This window comes from Pteropus alecto, unplaced genomic scaffold, assembly GCF_000325575.1.
Source record: "Pteropus alecto unplaced genomic scaffold, ASM32557v1 scaffold21, whole genome shotgun sequence".
Classification (NCBI taxonomy): domain Eukaryota; kingdom Metazoa; phylum Chordata; class Mammalia; order Chiroptera; family Pteropodidae; genus Pteropus; species Pteropus alecto.
This window is the reverse complement of record NW_006436282.1, coordinates 17,673,368-17,690,753: the sequence shown is the minus strand read 5'-3', so window position 1 is coordinate 17,690,753 and position 17,386 is coordinate 17,673,368. Positions and strand designations below refer to the sequence as shown.

The 17,386-nt window shown below is 41.9% G+C and overlaps 1 protein-coding gene across 1 annotated transcript in view; it reads left to right on the top strand.

The window, feature by feature from the left end:
• OSBPL3 (oxysterol binding protein like 3) overlaps positions 1-17,386 on the top strand; it is a 96,965-nt gene that overhangs the window by 9,756 nt on the left and 69,823 nt on the right. The window contains exon 2 of the mRNA XM_025046813.1: positions 3,437-3,677. Coding sequence (XP_024902581.1) covers positions 3,582-3,677 — 96 coding nt within the window. The 5' untranslated portion in view covers positions 3,437-3,581. The remainder of the gene's footprint in view (positions 1-3,436; positions 3,678-17,386) is intronic.

The following is a 17,386-nucleotide window of genomic DNA, read 5'->3' as shown; positions in this document are numbered from 1 at the left end:
CCTTCCCCCATCTTCCTAATCCTCCTCCGTTCAAAATGTTCTTGTATCTATGAGTTCGTTTTTGTTTAGCTTGTTTGTTTATTTTGGTTTTTAGAGTCCACATATAAATGAAATCATATGGCCTTTGTCTTTCTCTGTCTTATCTATTTCACTCAGCATAACACCCTCTGGGTCCATCCCTGTCGTTATGGATGGCAAGATTGGCAAGAAATATTCAGAGTGCTAAAAAGCAAGGACCCACAACCAACAATACTCTCTACCCTTTCTTTTTTCTGAAGGAGAGAAATAGGCAGAGGTGGGTCCACAGTCAGTGGTACTTGCAGAGGCCTCAACTCTAAGTACCATTGTAAAGGAGCATGGGATTTGGTCTGCTCTTAGACCGAGCCTCAGTAGCCGTTGCCCGTGAAGTGAAAATTGGCAGAGTTAAAAGATAAAGATGACCCCTTTTATCCATGGTCTGTATGACAGGGTGATGGTGTTTCTGATTTTTCAGTTTCAGAATTTCTGTGCTTTCATTTTATTGTCCAAATGCTCTTTTCTCTTTCTTCTTCATGTATCACACACCACCTCATCTAATACTTACTGTCAGAATCTCAACCTCAAAAAAAAAAGTACCGCACACACAGAAACCCTTTTTCGTGTTCCTAATCCACTGTGGAATCAGTTGTCATAGTGATGGCTGCCCCCACACACATTTCATCATCCGGGGTTCCCATCAGGTTTTTTTCCCCTGTATCTTTTTCAAACAGCAACAGACAACACTGTTATTAAACAAACTATTCATATATCTTTACAGCCTCTCGTGGCAGTTTTTAACTAGATTGCATTTGCTTCTAACTTCAGGTACAATTAGTCATGCTCCAGAAGTAAAGCTAATTTTATGAAGAGGCTGCTGTTGGTTTGCTTTTAGTCTTGTTTATTGTTGAGTCCAGTACATAATGAATACAGAGATTTGGGGGTGGGTTCTACAAAAGCAACATGGGGATTGAGTTCTATAACCATAGATACCTTAATCTTATTTTCTGAGGTTTTATTTCTCTTCATTTTCTTGGTTTTAGTTTATGGCTTTAGCATTTTTATTTTTTAAGGACTAAGTGTTAGTGAAAGGCAAAGGAGATTTGAGTACTTAATAATTAACCAAAAGTTTGACATAATACCTAACTAGCTCATTCCTGGACGATTATATAACATCCTTCTTTTAAAATAAGAGTTAGTGGTGGTTGATGGTTGGTCACAGGGGATGGGGAGCACAGCAGAGGGAATGCAGTCAGCATTAATATGATGGCTGGGTGGGGGCCAAGAGTGGGAGGGAGCAATTGGGGGGATCGTTTTGTGAACTCTATAGATGTCTAACCCATGTACTGTATACTTGAAACTAATTTAAATAAATAAATTTTAAAAATAAAATAAAATACACTGGTGAACACTAAGAACCAAATGGATTACATGTGTGTCCGTGTGCGTGTATTGATTTTTATTTTTTTCATGTTAATATGCTTGGGAAAGTTGTAGAATATATTTAAAACTAGCACGTCAAATAAATTGGCCTTCTGAAGCCCAAATCAAACACATTAGTCACCTTTAACTCAGGGCAGTGGATGGAGGCAGTGGCTCACCCCTAAAAAGCTGCAGGGGTGGCATACACCAGCTAACTACTCTACGGGGTGTCCTTGTCTCTGCCCTGGTCTATCGCCTTGCCCACCACAGACACCTTGCCATCTTGGGGGTTGGTACTGTGCCGTGGAAAGGAATGGGTTGTTACTTCTTCAGAGCTGGTGTATGATGGGCTCCCTCCCGAGTCTTTCTTTCTCATCCAGCTCCTCAGTTCTCTTAGGTCCCAGCGATGGGGCAGTAGCTGTTATCACCTGCTTGGCCATAAGACATGCTAATTTCTTTTTTTCTATTTTTTAGGCGAGGCAATCCTTGGTTGACCTCACAGGTTGCAAGGACCTTGTCAGCTCACAATCTCTTATTTTTTTATTTTTTACGCCTATGGCACCTGATCTTCCTATGTCTCCAAAAACCTTTAGTAGAACAAACCCCCCACCCAATCCCACCCCCCAAAAATATATTTTTAAAAATTATAGTAAAATACACATAAAAATTCACCTTTGAACCACTTATAATTCAGTGACATTTAGTACATTCACAATATTGTGCGACTATCACCATTATCTAGTTCCAGAACATTTTAATCTCCCTGAAAGGAAACCCCATAGTCATTAATTAGTCACATCTCATTCTCCAATTCCCCCAGCCCCCAGCAACCACTAATTGCCTTCTGTCTCCATGGATTTGCCCACTCTGATAGTTTACATAAGCAGAAGCGTACAATATGCAGTCTTCTGTGTCTGGCTTCTTTCACTTAGGAGAATATTTTCAAGGTTCATCTGTGTTATAGCATGTATCAGTACTTCATTTCTTTTAATTCTTGAATAATATTCCATTGTACGAATATGCTGTCTTCGTCCCTTTGGGCTGCTTTAACAAAATACCACAGGCTCGGTGGCTTATAAGCAACATAAATTTATTTCTCACAATTCTGGGGGCTAGAGGGTCAAGGTGAGGGTGTCAGCCTGGTCGGAGGACCTTCTTTGGTTGCAGACTCACTATTATATCGTCACATGGTAGAAGGGACTAGGGAGCTCTGTGTGGTCTCCTTTATAAGGGCTTGAATCCCATTCATGAAGGCCCCACCCTCAGGACCTAAGCACCTACCAGAGGCCCCACCTCCTAACACCATCACATTGGACATTAGGATTTCAACATACGAATTTTGCAGGGGCGCAAACATTCAGACTATAGCTTATACCATATGTAGTTTATCTGTTCATCAGTCGATGTAATTTGGGTTGTTTCTACCTTTGGCTCTTGTGAATAGCATTGCTATGAACATTTGTGTGCAAGTTTTTGTTTGAATACCTGTTTTCAGTTCTTATGGGTATATACCAAGGAGTAAAATTGCTAGATCATATGATAATTCTATATTTAACTTAAAAAAAAACCTGCCAAATTGTTTTCAACTATGGTTGCCCATTTTATATCCCTAGCAACAAAGCCTGAGGGTTCCTGTTTTTTTCAAAACTTATTTTTCTTTTTTTGTTGTTGTTTTTTTGGATTATAGCTATCATAGTGAGTATGAAGTGGCATGTCACTGTGGTTTGGGATGGCTTTTATAGTACTGATTTTGTATCTGTCTCTACTCAGATTTTCTTACTGCATAGTGTTCTCATGTCATTTTGCAAAGCTACATGAAAAACCACCTACACATTATTTCCAATAAGAGGAGAGTGTAAAGCATCTTTTCCTTTATAGCCTCTGATGTAGCTAAGCCTTGTGGCTTTGTAATGTGTCCTTTAGACAATCAGTAGCTAATTTTAGGTGATGTCTGATGCCTCTGACCTTTTCTCTATTTTTTTTTTTCTTTTGGTTTTAGGGATTTCCTCTGGATCGTGCAAAAATGCTTTTAAAACATACTGGATAAGAGCTGAACCACCTGTCTGCTTGAGACCTCCATACTCTCTACTCCAGTGTCTTCTGATGGCATTTTGACTGCACCAAGGCCCCGTGACCTGTTGCTCATGATGAGTGATGAGAAGAACCTTGGGGTGTCCCAAAAATTGGTCTCCCCTTCAAGGAGCACAAGTAGCTGCTCCTCCAAGCAGGGAAGTCGACAGGTAAAGTTTTAACCAATGCAGATTTTAAGATGCAAAATTAAATCAGGAAGTTTGCAAATTAAAATGTGTACATTTACTTGGGAACTCCTACTTCTCAGTTTAAGAGCATTTGCTTTCAGTCATATCTTAATTATATGAGAAGAGTAAATTTTAGATAATTTTAATAATGCAGCTTGAGTGTCTACCAGATGGAAAGAACTGTATTTGGCTCTTTGCATTATTTACTCAATCCTTGTAACTGTCCTCCAACGCAGATATTAATATCCCTATCTTCCCCATGAGGAAGCTGAGTCAGACAGATTGGGTTATCTGCCCAGGGACAGCTAGCTAGTAAGTGACGGAACAAGAAACTAAAGCTCAGTCTGTTTGACTCCAGAGCCCACACTCTCCTTTATACCCTACCAACCAAAAAAAAAAAAAAAAATCACTTTTCCAATGATTATAATATCCTCCCACCCTCCTCTTCCTTTCCTTTACCAGACTTTCTGTGACAACTTCCAACCATGGCCTGCCCTGTCAGTCATTTTGAGTCCCACCTGATTTATTTCTCTAATGGACGAGGGAAGCAAATCAACAAAGAAACGGTCAAAAGGAATTAAGTAGGAAGAAGAAAAAAGTGAAACAAAGGACTGAATAATTAACTTCTAAATAACTGTCGGTTAATTATATGTTGTTTTTTGGTTTCCTTTCTAATAAATCCGCGTTGGCAGAATTTGCTGGTTTTAGATCAATGGCAGTAAATGCACGTTAATCATTATAATTCTTCCACCTTCGGTGAAGTAGGGAGAGAGTGGGCTGTGTCCAAAAGCTCTGGGTTTACTACCGAAGTGGTTGCTGAGCCTTTTCAGTATCTGCTGCCCGTGTCGGCCTTGCCTTTGCCCCATGGGGAGCTCTGGCCTGAGAACTGGCCCAGAGTCCTCGGTCCCAGATGTGGAAGCAACAATCAAGCAACCTCCCACCTCAGGCTCGTCCGCACCTTTATGGCACATCACAGGTTTCTCCATTCAAATGTTGCTTGGGACAGGGAGCATGCCACCTCACAAGAATGCTGCGTGTCATTAGAATCTATGGTTCTAGACAATTAGGTTTTGCCATGGGCCTGACATTTGGGGAGTTTTTCAAGAATCTCCCCTGACATGTCAGGAAGAAGAGTTTTTTTCGTCACTGTCATGGCTACCCTCTGGGATTAAAAAAAAAAAAAAAAGACTACAGTTAGTCCTTGGCTGGGGCGTCATGGCTCCCTGGGAGTTCCAGTTTCACAAGGGTAGCTTTGCCCACCCTATGTGTCAGCTTTCCATGGGGGTGTTCCTCTCCCTAAGCCAAAATTCTGCTTGGGGTTAGAGCCGAATATATGATTTCACTCCCACACTTTGTACCCAGTAGCATCTTATTGCCGTGTCCTCCTTGGATAAAGGCAGAGAACTGACTCATTTAAGCAGCCACTGCTTATGCCACCACAGGAATTGGAGCAAGTGTAGTGAAAGTCTAGGATCGAACACTACAGAAACGATTTTTTAGTGTCTTATTTGAATTTGGTGGATTTGGTTTTCAGAGAGCTTCTTTTTTTTTTTTTTTTTTTTTAAGGTTACATCATAAAAAGTAAGAGAAATGTGCCTGATGCCTCAACTTTTTTCTGGTTTAGAATAGTTGGTCATTCAGCTGATCATCAAGTGGTCATCTTTTATATGTAGGACCTCCTACTTTAATATGCATGCAATGTTGCTTTATAAACGTAAACTCTTATTTTTTCCTCTGTGGCAGAGAAGATGAGGAATTTCATAAATTTATTCCAACTTCAGCCTGAATCTAGTTATAAAGTCCATGTTTAATTTGGGGGGACCATCTTATTCTGTCTGCTTTCCCATCCTTATATCAAAGGAAAGTGTTCTGCTGCAGGATTGGCTTAGCTTTTCTGTCTATTGTCCACTTTTGCAATCCGTGTCATTTTGCCATCACAAACCGTCCCAAGAATGTCTTTTGGCCTCTAAAGGTGCCACAGAGGTGCAGGAACCTTGGGAGTTCTTACTTCATGGCTGTTAGGGAACACAGCCATATCCAGCAGTCTGTCAGATGCTTAATGCAGTGATGACACCGTGTTTCCCGTCACTTCGCTGGAAAGTACAATTCAACATTTAAAACTTCAAGATTTATCTATGAAATTTAATTTGAGGAATGTTAAAATATAACTGAAGATAATCTGTGCAATAACCTACTTGTTTGTAAAGCCTTGTTTGAAAGTCATTTTCAGGTTACTCCATTCTTTTCATTTCATCAGGAGGGGATACGTCTGAGGTTGATTTTGTTGGTCATCTTTCTTAGTGCTAGTTTTTCTCATGTGCTTTGACATTGTGGTTTAAAGCGTCATCTTGATTTTGCTTCCCCCATGTTCTTTCTCTGCACTCACCTTTCCCTCTCTAGGGATTTGCTATTACCTGCTTCCTACTTCTGAGGACCCCAGTCCAGAACCAAGTCTTACATTGGCAGTGAGGAGCTTTTGTTCCTCGTTGTTGGTAGAGTATCCAGGATACACCACCAGGTCAGCACACAGTACAGCCAGGTCCTGGTCGTGAGGCTGTGTCTGCTTCCTGCCACCTCTCTGAATAAGCAGATTTTTAAAGCCCCTTTTCATTGTGTTATGAGGCTTCCCTCTGCACATTCTCTGTTTTCCAGCAGTAAGGTTGGCTCAAGTCCCAGCCTTTCCCTGAGGACAATTTTTAGCCCCATTCGGCCATAGAAGTAGGACTCCTGGACACCTCTGTCTACAGTTTCCTTTGCATTTCTATTTTGCATTTGATTCTCGGAGAGATTTAATGTTTTTTTGGGTTTTTTGTTTTTGTTTTTGTTTTAATCAGACACACACAAAAGAAACCCTGTTTATACTTTGTATTATTGCTGTTTGGAGCTAGGGTGGTGATAGGGAAGGGGCACCAAATGCATGAACTTATAATAAAATCTTGGCTGAAGGACTTGGTCTTCTTAAATCATTTTCACTTAAATTCTCATCTAACATTGCTAGGTGACATTGAGAGTCTCTGTATTCCAGCCATACTGGCTTGCTTTCAGTTTCTTGCACTGAATTTGCCCTTGTCCTTGTTTCTTGAACTGAACTTGAGCTTGTCCTTCCTATCCCAGAGCTTACTCATAAAATCGCAAGGAACTATGTGTTTATGTGTAGATATTCTCTTATCTTTTGATCTATGTAAACGCTTGCTTCCTTGAAGGAGAAAATGATTGAGACCTGCATATTAATTGTGATCTTTGTTTTTACTTTTACATCAGACCTAAGGCCAAGTTTATACAGAGCCATGAAAACCCAAGAAGGAAGGATTCTATCATCTTTTAATTTAAATACTGGGCTTTTGAAATTTTAAATATAGTGTGCGTCATTGTGTCGGTATGGAAACAACCTGTAAATATAGTCTTATCAAGATAATTTGGAGATGAAAGTATGCATAGCTATTAGAACTTGAACTCTCTAACTTTGGTCCTACCTAGTCATTGACTCTGTGATCAAAAACCCTCTCAGCCTCGGTTTTCCCATTGGTAAAATTAAAATAATGAGAATTAAAACTAAAGATTCCTAGTAGGTGCTAAGTTAATATTAACATTTATTTTTATTTTCCTAGTTAACATTAATTCGAACTTCATTCTTATTTGTGGGAAACCTAAATGCTCACAGTGAGTAGTTATACTTTTTGCCCTCAGAAACTTTTGCAGGTATCATACCTACCCATATCTTTTTAGTGCTGTACAAAAGCATACAATGTATATGTGAATATATACTTTTAAAATGAAAGGTGCCTTACTTTATACATATTAACAAAATGTTTTTGTGGATGCATATGATAACATGTTTAATAATTGGGTTACATTTGATATCTTCAACATCTGGTATAACCTGCACCTAAAATAAGTGCAAACAGTTGGTGAATTCTTACCCTGTTCTATTCTGCTGGGCCTTGTCCTTGCATAGGTATAAATGGTTTTCACCTCTTTCCCCCATCCCACCCCTATGCCAGCACCTGTCTATTAGCAATACCTGCTACGAGTGTTGTGTTGTAAAGGATTCTGCAGTTGAGTCTGGGTTCTGGGTTCACCGAGAAAGTGTGCTGTGTTTTTAGCTTTGGCATGTGGGTACAGGTTGGGTGAGTGGCAGCGTGGCTGCCACATTTGTTACTCCTGAGTGATATAAGGGGTTAGGAATCAAGAGATCTCTGCTGCAGTCTTTATATTCTGCTTTTGGAGGAACTTCAGGCAAGTGAAGTTTGCCTCAGTTCTCCATCCATAAAATGGAGACAAAACTCACCACCCCTGTCTTTTTCAGGGATGTCGTGAGAGTAAGTTGAATCTTCTCACTGGCTAAAAGATATTGAAACTCTTTGGATGAAAGTAAATTTAAGAAACCGTTACGATTATGGATGAGCCATTCTGGCCAGTTCTGAAGCCAGAATTGAGATGGCCTTGTTTCAAGAACATGGACACTCTGCATTAAAAATGGATCTCTTTCAAGTAGATCATCCTTCAGATCTAGTGCCTTTTCGGATAGGAATCTATGTTCCTTGCAGGAAATCCCCAACTAGAGGAAGCCAGCTTACACAAAGAATGGGTTGTTCGTCCCTTCTGACTGTCTTAACTGTACCCTATTATTCATCGTGTTCTAGGTCGATCTTTCCTTTACTGTCCTTCTCTATCTCAGCCTTTGGCTCAGCTATGCCTTTAGCTAGACTGATCCATTTGAAACTGTTCTGCCCTCTTGAATTTTGTGATTTTTTTTTTTGAAAAGAATCTTTATTTATTGCTTTAACACAGTAAACATGATTTTTTTATAAATGACTTTTTATAAATCATTTTTATAAGTCATTTTTTCTATATGCTCACTGTAGGTCATTTCCAAGGTACACGCAATCTATGCGATTGCAATGCCTTGATTAATTTACTTTTAAATGGCTGCTGATAGGTCAGATAAAATGACTCCTGAAGATGACTGTTGGATGTGGAGGTCGTTGGTGACACTGTCAAGTGTTTGCCTTTGAATAGTGGGCATGAAAGGCTTAGTGAGTCGATGCATGAGAGAATAGGAACAAAGAAAGAGGGCACCCCAATTCGACGAGCCCCCAGACAGGATTTAAGAGAGGCCTTCACGAATGTCACGTTTGGGAACCGTAAGCTTGGCTAATGCCACCCTTGGTATTGCCGTCCTCTCTCCCCAAGCGGACGACTCAATTAATTCAAGAGTAAATGGTTCTTTGAGCCCTGGGTCCTAGTTACACATCTTTTTAGCTCTCAGAGCACCTAGTAAAAGGCTTTGCCCATGGAAAATGCAAGCTGTTGTTCTGAATTTACTGAATGCCAGCAGCAAGCAGCCCTCCATTGGGGCAGGTTAGAATGTATGGCCAGGTATCCCTGTAGAAAGGCAGCAAAAAGCTCGCCAATTCCTCAGCTCCATCATGCCAGTGACATATTGTGAGGATCTTAAAAAAAGGAACAAAGGCCTCTTCGTTGAATTTCTTCTGGCAAATGATGAAATCCCTAAATGCTGTCTATACCTGTGGCCTCTGAATGAGCTACTCTGTTGGAAACAATGGAACAGGGGCGAAGACTGGCTTTGCTGAAAATGACCCATATTCACACTGGCTCCGCGTGTTGCTAGCTGGGTGACATTGCCATGTTATATAAAACCTCTGAGTCTCAGTTTTTCAACTGTGAAATTTGGATATCTGCACTTCCTTTTGAGAATTAAATGAAGTAATAAGTATAAAGTATCTAGGTAGACATTTGGATTAAATTAATAAATAAGTAAGCATGCAGTTGCTAGGTAGAAAGATTGCTATTCACCAAGCTCTGGAGATATTTTAAGGGGGTCAAGGAGGGTATCTAAGTGGAAGAGAGCATTACTGTTTCAAAACATGCAAACTATGAGTAATCGCAGTTTCCTCTTGTTTTTTTTCCCACTGGCCTCTGACGTTTCCTTCCTAAAACTTTTAAAGTAACACATTTCAGAAGCCAGATTGAGCTAAAGATGAACGAATAGGATTTGTCTTTATTTGAAAAAGTCCTATATACCCTAAACTTCATTTCTTCAACTACTATCTATTGAGAACCTATTATTAAAAGACTCTGGGCAGAGCGATGTGAAGCTACCAAGGACAGGACAGCTGAGCAGACCACTAGAAATAAGAAATCGACTCTGACTGGGAAGACTGTGGATTGGAAAGAGAGCACAGCCTCCATCCTTTTTTCCTCCCTGTTTCTAACTTTCGCTATTTAAGTCAGAAATCAGAAAGTGAATTCTGCTAAAATAATTGACAAGTGCTCGACTCGTGATTATAGGAGATTTGAAATGGAGAGATCTACTGCTAGACCTGCCTTCATGCAGTTATGCAGTTTGTTCTGGTCGCCCTCCTGTCCCTGGGCTGATCTAAGGTGGCCGTGGAGCTCTCCCAGGGTCATCTGGTGAGAGTTTATTTATGCAGACTGTTAGATGATGCTGTACTCCAGGAGCCCAGGCTGGTGGGGCTCGGTGCCAGAACCCATAAGACACGGGAGTTGAATGGGAGAAAATTTGCCGAGGAGAGAAAAGTGAATTAAAGCTATGATGCTCAGGTGTTTATAATTTCAGCTTCTGGATATTGAAAATACTTAGTCCCATTTATTTCTTTTAATTCATGATGTCTCGAGAGACACTAAGATTTATCAGCTGCCTTTTGTAAGTATGGGCTGAATAGACACCACAGGAAACACTCGTCAAGGAGGAGGGACTTGAGAGTGTCATGATTTGTCATATTGTTCTGTGATGGCACAGATGATGAAAGGCAATGAGTAGGAACTTGTTTGGGAGCCAGATGGCCTGAGTTTAAATCATGGTTTGTTCACAAGTTGTTTGACCTTGGGCAAGTTACTTAATCCCGCTGGGCGTTTGTATTTTATAAGGTTGTGCAAATGGCTTGGTTAGAAGAGGGCCTGCATGTAGGGAGGGCTGCGTGAGTGTCTGACACACGAACCATTCACCTTCCGCAAGCAGGAGTCCCAGGAGCCCTCACACTGTGCCGCATGGCGACTGCTTCCCTGCTTTATCCTTTCAGCTGGGAGTGGCGGGGGCACAATGCAGAGTCGGATGACTTGGCTTCTGTCTATGCTGCTCTAAGAAGAAAAGTCAGGAAGGTGCGCTAGGAGTTAACGAATATCTCATAGCATCCTTACAGTGTGTTTCTAGTTGAGTAAGTCTTATGAAGGCAAACACAAACATTCGATATAGGAAGTTAAAGCTTTAGCTAAAATGCCATATTTGAGTCATTACCTTCTGTGTCCACAAATGATGTATTGTCAGCGACATTCCAATACCGAAAGCCCAGGAATGACAGTGACAGATGTAGGACAGAGGCGAAACAGAAGACTTCCCCGGAGTAACCTGACATCTCCCCGAGGACCCTGGTCCTACCATCGGGGCCAGCTGTGTCTTTCTTTGCACCTGTATACAAACCGGCATCACAACTAAAATCACCTCCTCTCTGTCCCTACTCCAGATAAGTCACATTCCTGGCAATCTCTGGCCTAGTGGTCCCTCTTACCCTGAGTAGTAAGTGAATGGTTCCTCTCCCACTCCAATCATTGGAACCTGTGAATATCACAGGTCTCTGCAGATGTAATTAATTTAAGGATCTTGGATTATTCAGGTCATCTCTAAATTCCACAACCAGTGTCCTTATAACAAACACACAGAGGAGAAGACAGACATGGAGAAGAATGCAAGGAAAGAGGCCGGGAACGCCATTATGAACTGAACGTTTGTGCCTCCTCCCACCTCCCCCGCTCCATATGTTGAAGCCTTAACCCTCCATGTGACAGCATTTAGAGGCAGAGTCTTCAGGAAGTTAAATTTAAATGACGTCATGAGGGCGATGCCCTCAAGATGGGCTTGGTGCCCTAATGAGAGGAAATATACCAAAGCCCATTCTCTCTCACATGTGGAGGAAAGGCCACGTGAGTACCCAGAGGGAAGGCAGCTGCCTACAGGGCAGGAAATGGGTTCTCGCCAGGAACCGAATCTACCAGCACCTTGATCTTGGACTTCTCAGCCTCTACTTGTCTGTGGTATTTTGTTACAGCAGCCTGAGTTAAGACAAACACACTCATTCTCCGCTACAGCCTCTGGAGCAGGCATGGCCGTGCCAACACCTTGATTTTGGACTTCTGGCCTCCAGTACTGTTAGGGAATAAAGTTCTGTTGTTTTAAGCTGCCAAGTTTGTAGTAATTTGTGAGGGGAGCCTCAGAAACCCTGCTTCTTCTCACTCTGTCCATTTTTTTTGGAGTCCCAGCTCAAGTCCTTTCCCTAAGGTGGATGTCGCCCAAGGTGATGCTTTCCTGATAACTCCTGCGGTGGGTTTGTGAATCTCCTATTCAGTATTTACAAGTTTTCGACCTTCTGACATCTCTTTATTTTTCATATATATTAACTTTTTGAAGGTCTATACTTGGTTTTATGTCTTAGCATCTCGAGTACCTACCTGGTGCTTAGTCTTAGGTCTTGAGTAGAGACTACCTATTCAACAGAGGCTTAGTTATGAACTAGAATTTAACTCACTTAACACAAAAGTCATTCCTTCTTGATACATAAGGCTCTCCAGGACCTTAACCTGTTGCTAGGTTCTCATTATAAGAACGAGTTTGTTTGTTTGTTTTTTCTGTATAGAACTATGAAAAGAAAATCACTGATGATTTAGATCAAGGATGAGGAAGTTTATAATGCTAAACTCCTGCCACCTCTTCCTATGATTTTTAAATCATGTATGCCTTTAGACAAAATGTGTCTATAGTTTGATTGCAAATTTCAGTTAGCTCTGAAAAAATAGTTTGAGCACACTCGAAAAGAGAATACTGTTGTCAGCTAGTGCTATCCAGCAATGGAGGGAATTTCTCGATGAGCTGTGAACGCCCCGTAATCGGAGTGTGAAAGTGTTCTGTCTGAATACAGAGCGTCTGTTCTCTCCGGGGCTCTGACACCAAGGGGCGGAGCTCTACGATATGCCAAAGAAACATGATTTTTTAAAATTAAAAGGTGATAAAGAGAAAACATTAAAACAGTGCTGGAAGGTATAGAATGAAGAGCAGAAGTCTTCCCTCCTTCAGAGCTTTGGCCTGGTCCCATGCACACAGGAGATGTCCTCTGTCATCACATGGCACGTGCCCATGTGTGCTGGGTTAGCCCGGGATCCCCTCCACAGCCCTCTGCCGCTGCGGAAACAAGGGAATTCTTGGAAAAGGGTAGTGGAAAGGGGACTGCACTGGAGCACAGCTGAGTCCTGGTCCTCTGAAGTCCTTCACTCAGTTATGTGCCCCTGTGAAAATCATTTAGCTTAGATTCCTCATCTCTGAAATGAAAGAGCTGGGTAGATGACTTCTACATTCTCTTTCAAACTCTGAGGTTTAAAAGAAATATTTTATGACTCAATGGGGGAAAACAAACCATTAGAGTATACCCCCCCAAAAACTCAGAAGAGACTTTTGAGTCCCTTGGGTGAATAGAGGTATCCTGCCATCACTGGCTAACGCATGCACATGGTAAGTGCAGGAAAGTGTTGTCTGGGACGGTCTTATTCTGCTTAAGGCAGCGGTCCCCAACCTTTTTGGCACCAGGGACCGGTGCTCCTATGAGAATCTAAGCCTGATGATCTGAGGTGGAGCTGAGGTGGTGATGCTAGCTCTGGGGAGCGGCTGCAAGTACAGATGAAGCTTTGCTCACTTGCCTGCCACTCACCTCCTGCTGTGCGGCCTGGTTCCTAACAGGTCACAGACCTATACTGGTCCATGACCTGGGGGTTGGGGGTCCCTGGCTTAAAGAGAAAGTAGTGCTGGGAGGAGCACTGGACTAGCAGAGACATAGGTGACCTTGGGTGGACTCTAATATACTTGTCAGTAATCTTGTCCAGAGTGGACGTTGCAGAGAGGTTTCGTGTGTAGTCTCCTGTCCACAAATGGGGTCCACCACTTTATAGTTTGTGACCCTGGGTAAACTACTTTGGAGCTTCATTTTCCCCCTCTGTAAAATGAAGATAATAATACCTTCATTATAGAATCATTGCAAGGTACATAGAAGGTATTCAATAAGTAGGAGTTGTTACTTATGTTGCTGTAATCACTACCACAGTAGCAATTATAAAAACCCCGGTGGGCTGTGGGACCAGAGCAGAATGACGTTTATGGGTTAAGAAGGTCCATTTTTAATAGTAGCTACAGCTCTTAAGAGGCTCTTGTTTTCAGAATAGAGCATTCCGGAGAGAAAAGTGCATAAAAGATGCTGTTCACAGTTTTGAAGGGCTTGCTTACAATTAGGGGGATATTTAACAAATATTAATAACTCACAAATCTATTTGAGGATCCTGAAAAAGTTCCAATGTAATTACAGCCATAAATACTAAGCGAGTGATCAACAGGGTAGAAATAGTCATTACAAGTGCATTAGAGTTTTTTTATTAATACTGTTTTTATTATAAATCTATCAGTAGTCAGCACAATTGGAGAGCATGGTTCTCTTTGGAAGCCCAAGATGAGAACAACCTCAGGGAGAGACACAGTCGACAGCTTACATGGTTTTTTCTCTCCATTGTCAGTATCGACCACTGCCAGTGACTCTCCTTTCTGTCGCCTCCTGTGCACCCCAAAGACTGAGTGCATATTCTCCCATTATCTAAGTAATTAAGGCATCAGTGTCTGGGGTCTGTGACTACCCAAGTTACTAAGATTGAAAACATTTTGGGGTCTGAATCACCTGGGCATTCGCCTCTCCACCCCTGACACGTGTGAACGGGGAGGAGGAACAGTGGCTGCTGGTAGGTCATGACTGCTGTTCCCTGCGTGGCCTTCAGAACCCGAGTGGGCTCTTCATGGCTCAGTCCCTCTTTTTCTCTTCATCTTCTCACTTAGACCCAAAGGTCAGAGGTTATATATGAGGTTACCAGACCAAAGATAACGCTACTGTATTTTTTGTTTATTTTTTAGGAGACTTTACTAGCCATTATTTTGTTTATTTTTATTATGGTAAGAACTCTTAGCAGGAGATCTACCTTCCTAACATATTTTTAAGTGCACAGTACAGTGTCGTTCACTCTTGGCCTGTGTTGTACAGCAGATGTCTGGAACTTATTCATCTTGCATAACAGAGACTATCTATACCCATTTAATAGAACACGCGTTTGTGATGTAAGATTTGGAAGGGATCTCACAGTTCATTTATTCTGATCTCCTTTCTTGGCTAGGAATCCCTTTCTGTAAGTACCTCTGACCGAAGGCTCCGGTAATTAGGGAACTTGTTCTTCCATAGTGCAGCCCATGTCATTTTCATCATTTTTCATGGCGCTGATTATTAGATAATCAGCAGTGTATTCTTTATGCAGAGCTGGAATGCAGGGCCTTATAACTACCACCCATTAGTCCTGGTTTTGCCCTTAGAGCCTGTCAAGTTAAATCCCAGTTCTTAAAACAACCTGGTCTCCTGGCTAGTCTATGGGCCCATGGCCCAGCGGCAGTAGAGGCCTCACCTGTACAGGTGCAGAAACTCCGGCCTTGCCCAAGGCCTACTGAACTGAAATCTGCATTTTGACAGGATCTTCAGTGATTGGTATGTACATTACAGTTTGAGAAGTACCACCATCCCACCCTCAAACAATTTGTTCCTTTCCTTGCTATTTCTATCAGTCCTGCTGGTGTTTGAAAAATCTGAGTTGAGGAAGAAGCAATTGACGAGAAGCAACAATTCCAAATCTCAGTGTTTGAAACATAAGTACAGAATTTGTCTGACATAGCCGAAGCTGTCATTACGTTAACGAGAATTCTATTGACCAGTATTTCCATATCCGGAGTACAATTGTAAAAGATGGTATTGATGATCCTGAGGCTTTAGAAGATCACAAATGCCGTTAACCATTAAAGACATGTTAAATTATGCTCCATGTGATTTAATACTAGGTATTGCCTTGTGATTTTTAAAACCCTGAAAAACAGACTAAATACCCAATCAGAACAATTCACTCTCCAAGTCGTGGCAGATAGAGGCAGACCTCAAACTTCTTTCCACCATACTCTTCAGCTGCAGGAGGAATGAAAGTTTAAATCCTTCTCTGTTCCTGACATCACCGCAAGGGCAGTGACTGAGAATTCAGCATTTGAAAGAGGCACAGGAGATGCACACTATGGAAACAGCTGTGCTGGAGAGAAATGCTTTCCATTCGTGCACTCAGCAATATGGAAATGAACTTTGCCAGCTCATGAGCATGAATAAATGCTTAGCTGCCTTCCCAACCACGAAGCAGCTTTCTATATTTAGCACATTTTAGACATTCAGTACAACTGACTGAATTTCATGCTGGATGACAGTGCCAGACTGTCTTCAGTTAAACTCAAGCAAAAACCTTAAGATGCCACTTCCCCCAAACTTTGTCATATTTCTCTCTCCACCTGATATTTATAGCAAGCTTTAAGCCTGACACCCCCAGGATGGGACAGCAACCCAACTGTGTTGGGCTAAGTCAGCAGGGCCTCGATCTCCCCCAGGGGCACAAGGCCACCCCTGTACTGGGTATCTCAGGACATTCAGCTCAAGGTGCATGTCCTACTCCCCAGGTCACTGGGTATGTGATAAATAGCCACTCCCTGACACTCAGTCCTTTTAGCCACAAGAAACCTGTATCTCTGCTTTTTTCTGTCCTGAGTGCCAATTTACCCCAATCCAGCAGATATTATTAAAGCCCCTCACCCCAAGGGCCCTGTGGGACCCTTTTTATACCCACCTTGCTTCTCAGACTCATTCATTCAGTTGTATTAATTTAAGGCCCCTGTGTCCCAGACAGTGAGATTATAATCAGGAAGATGCAGTCCCTGTCCTCATGGAACCCACATTCTCTCTTGGGAGACAGACAGTGCAGGTGAGGTTTACATAAATGCTGAGGAAGAGAGAATTTCTGCCTGAGGAGCTTTGGGGCTAAACGAGAATTCCCCAGCAGACATTCATATTTAAAAGAGCAAATGCGCAAAGACTTGGCAGCATTAAAATGCACAGGCTGACTCCCCACCCCGTGTGGTGGGACTCCAGGGTGGGGAGTGTGGGGACTCCGAGCAGGGTCCCAGACCTCCCCAGACCTCGCTGGTCTCTGCCCAGGTGACAGTGCTTCTTACTTCCTTCCAGTTGCTTCAGGATCTTGGCCGCTTCCTGGACTTACCCACCACTGTCCCCCTGCCCCACAGCACTTACTTCTGGATCATCATCAGAATTCACATATTTAAATTACAGTAGAATATAGAATATGCTATAATATGGAGCAGAATGATGAAAAATTTAGATTTTGCAGTCAGATGGCTTTACCACTTGGTAGCTTTATAGAAGCATTGGAGAAGTTAATGAATTCTCTCTTCCTTGGCTTCCACATTCAAACAATAAGGATACTAATAAATCCAACCTCACAGGATTTCGCGAGGATTAAGCGCAATGTAAGTGTGGTGATGAGCACACTACCTGATGCTTAATAAATGTTAGCTGTTGTAATTGCTTCGTTAATTTGTTCAATGTATTTATTCATATGCACTATGCGCTATGAGATAGTAAGCAAGACAGAAAACGTTCCTGCTTTCATCGAGCTAAAGAGTATGCTCCAGTCGTTTGATATTATTATTTTGTACATAATACTCATATATTGTTTCAGTTGACCCCACTGGATAG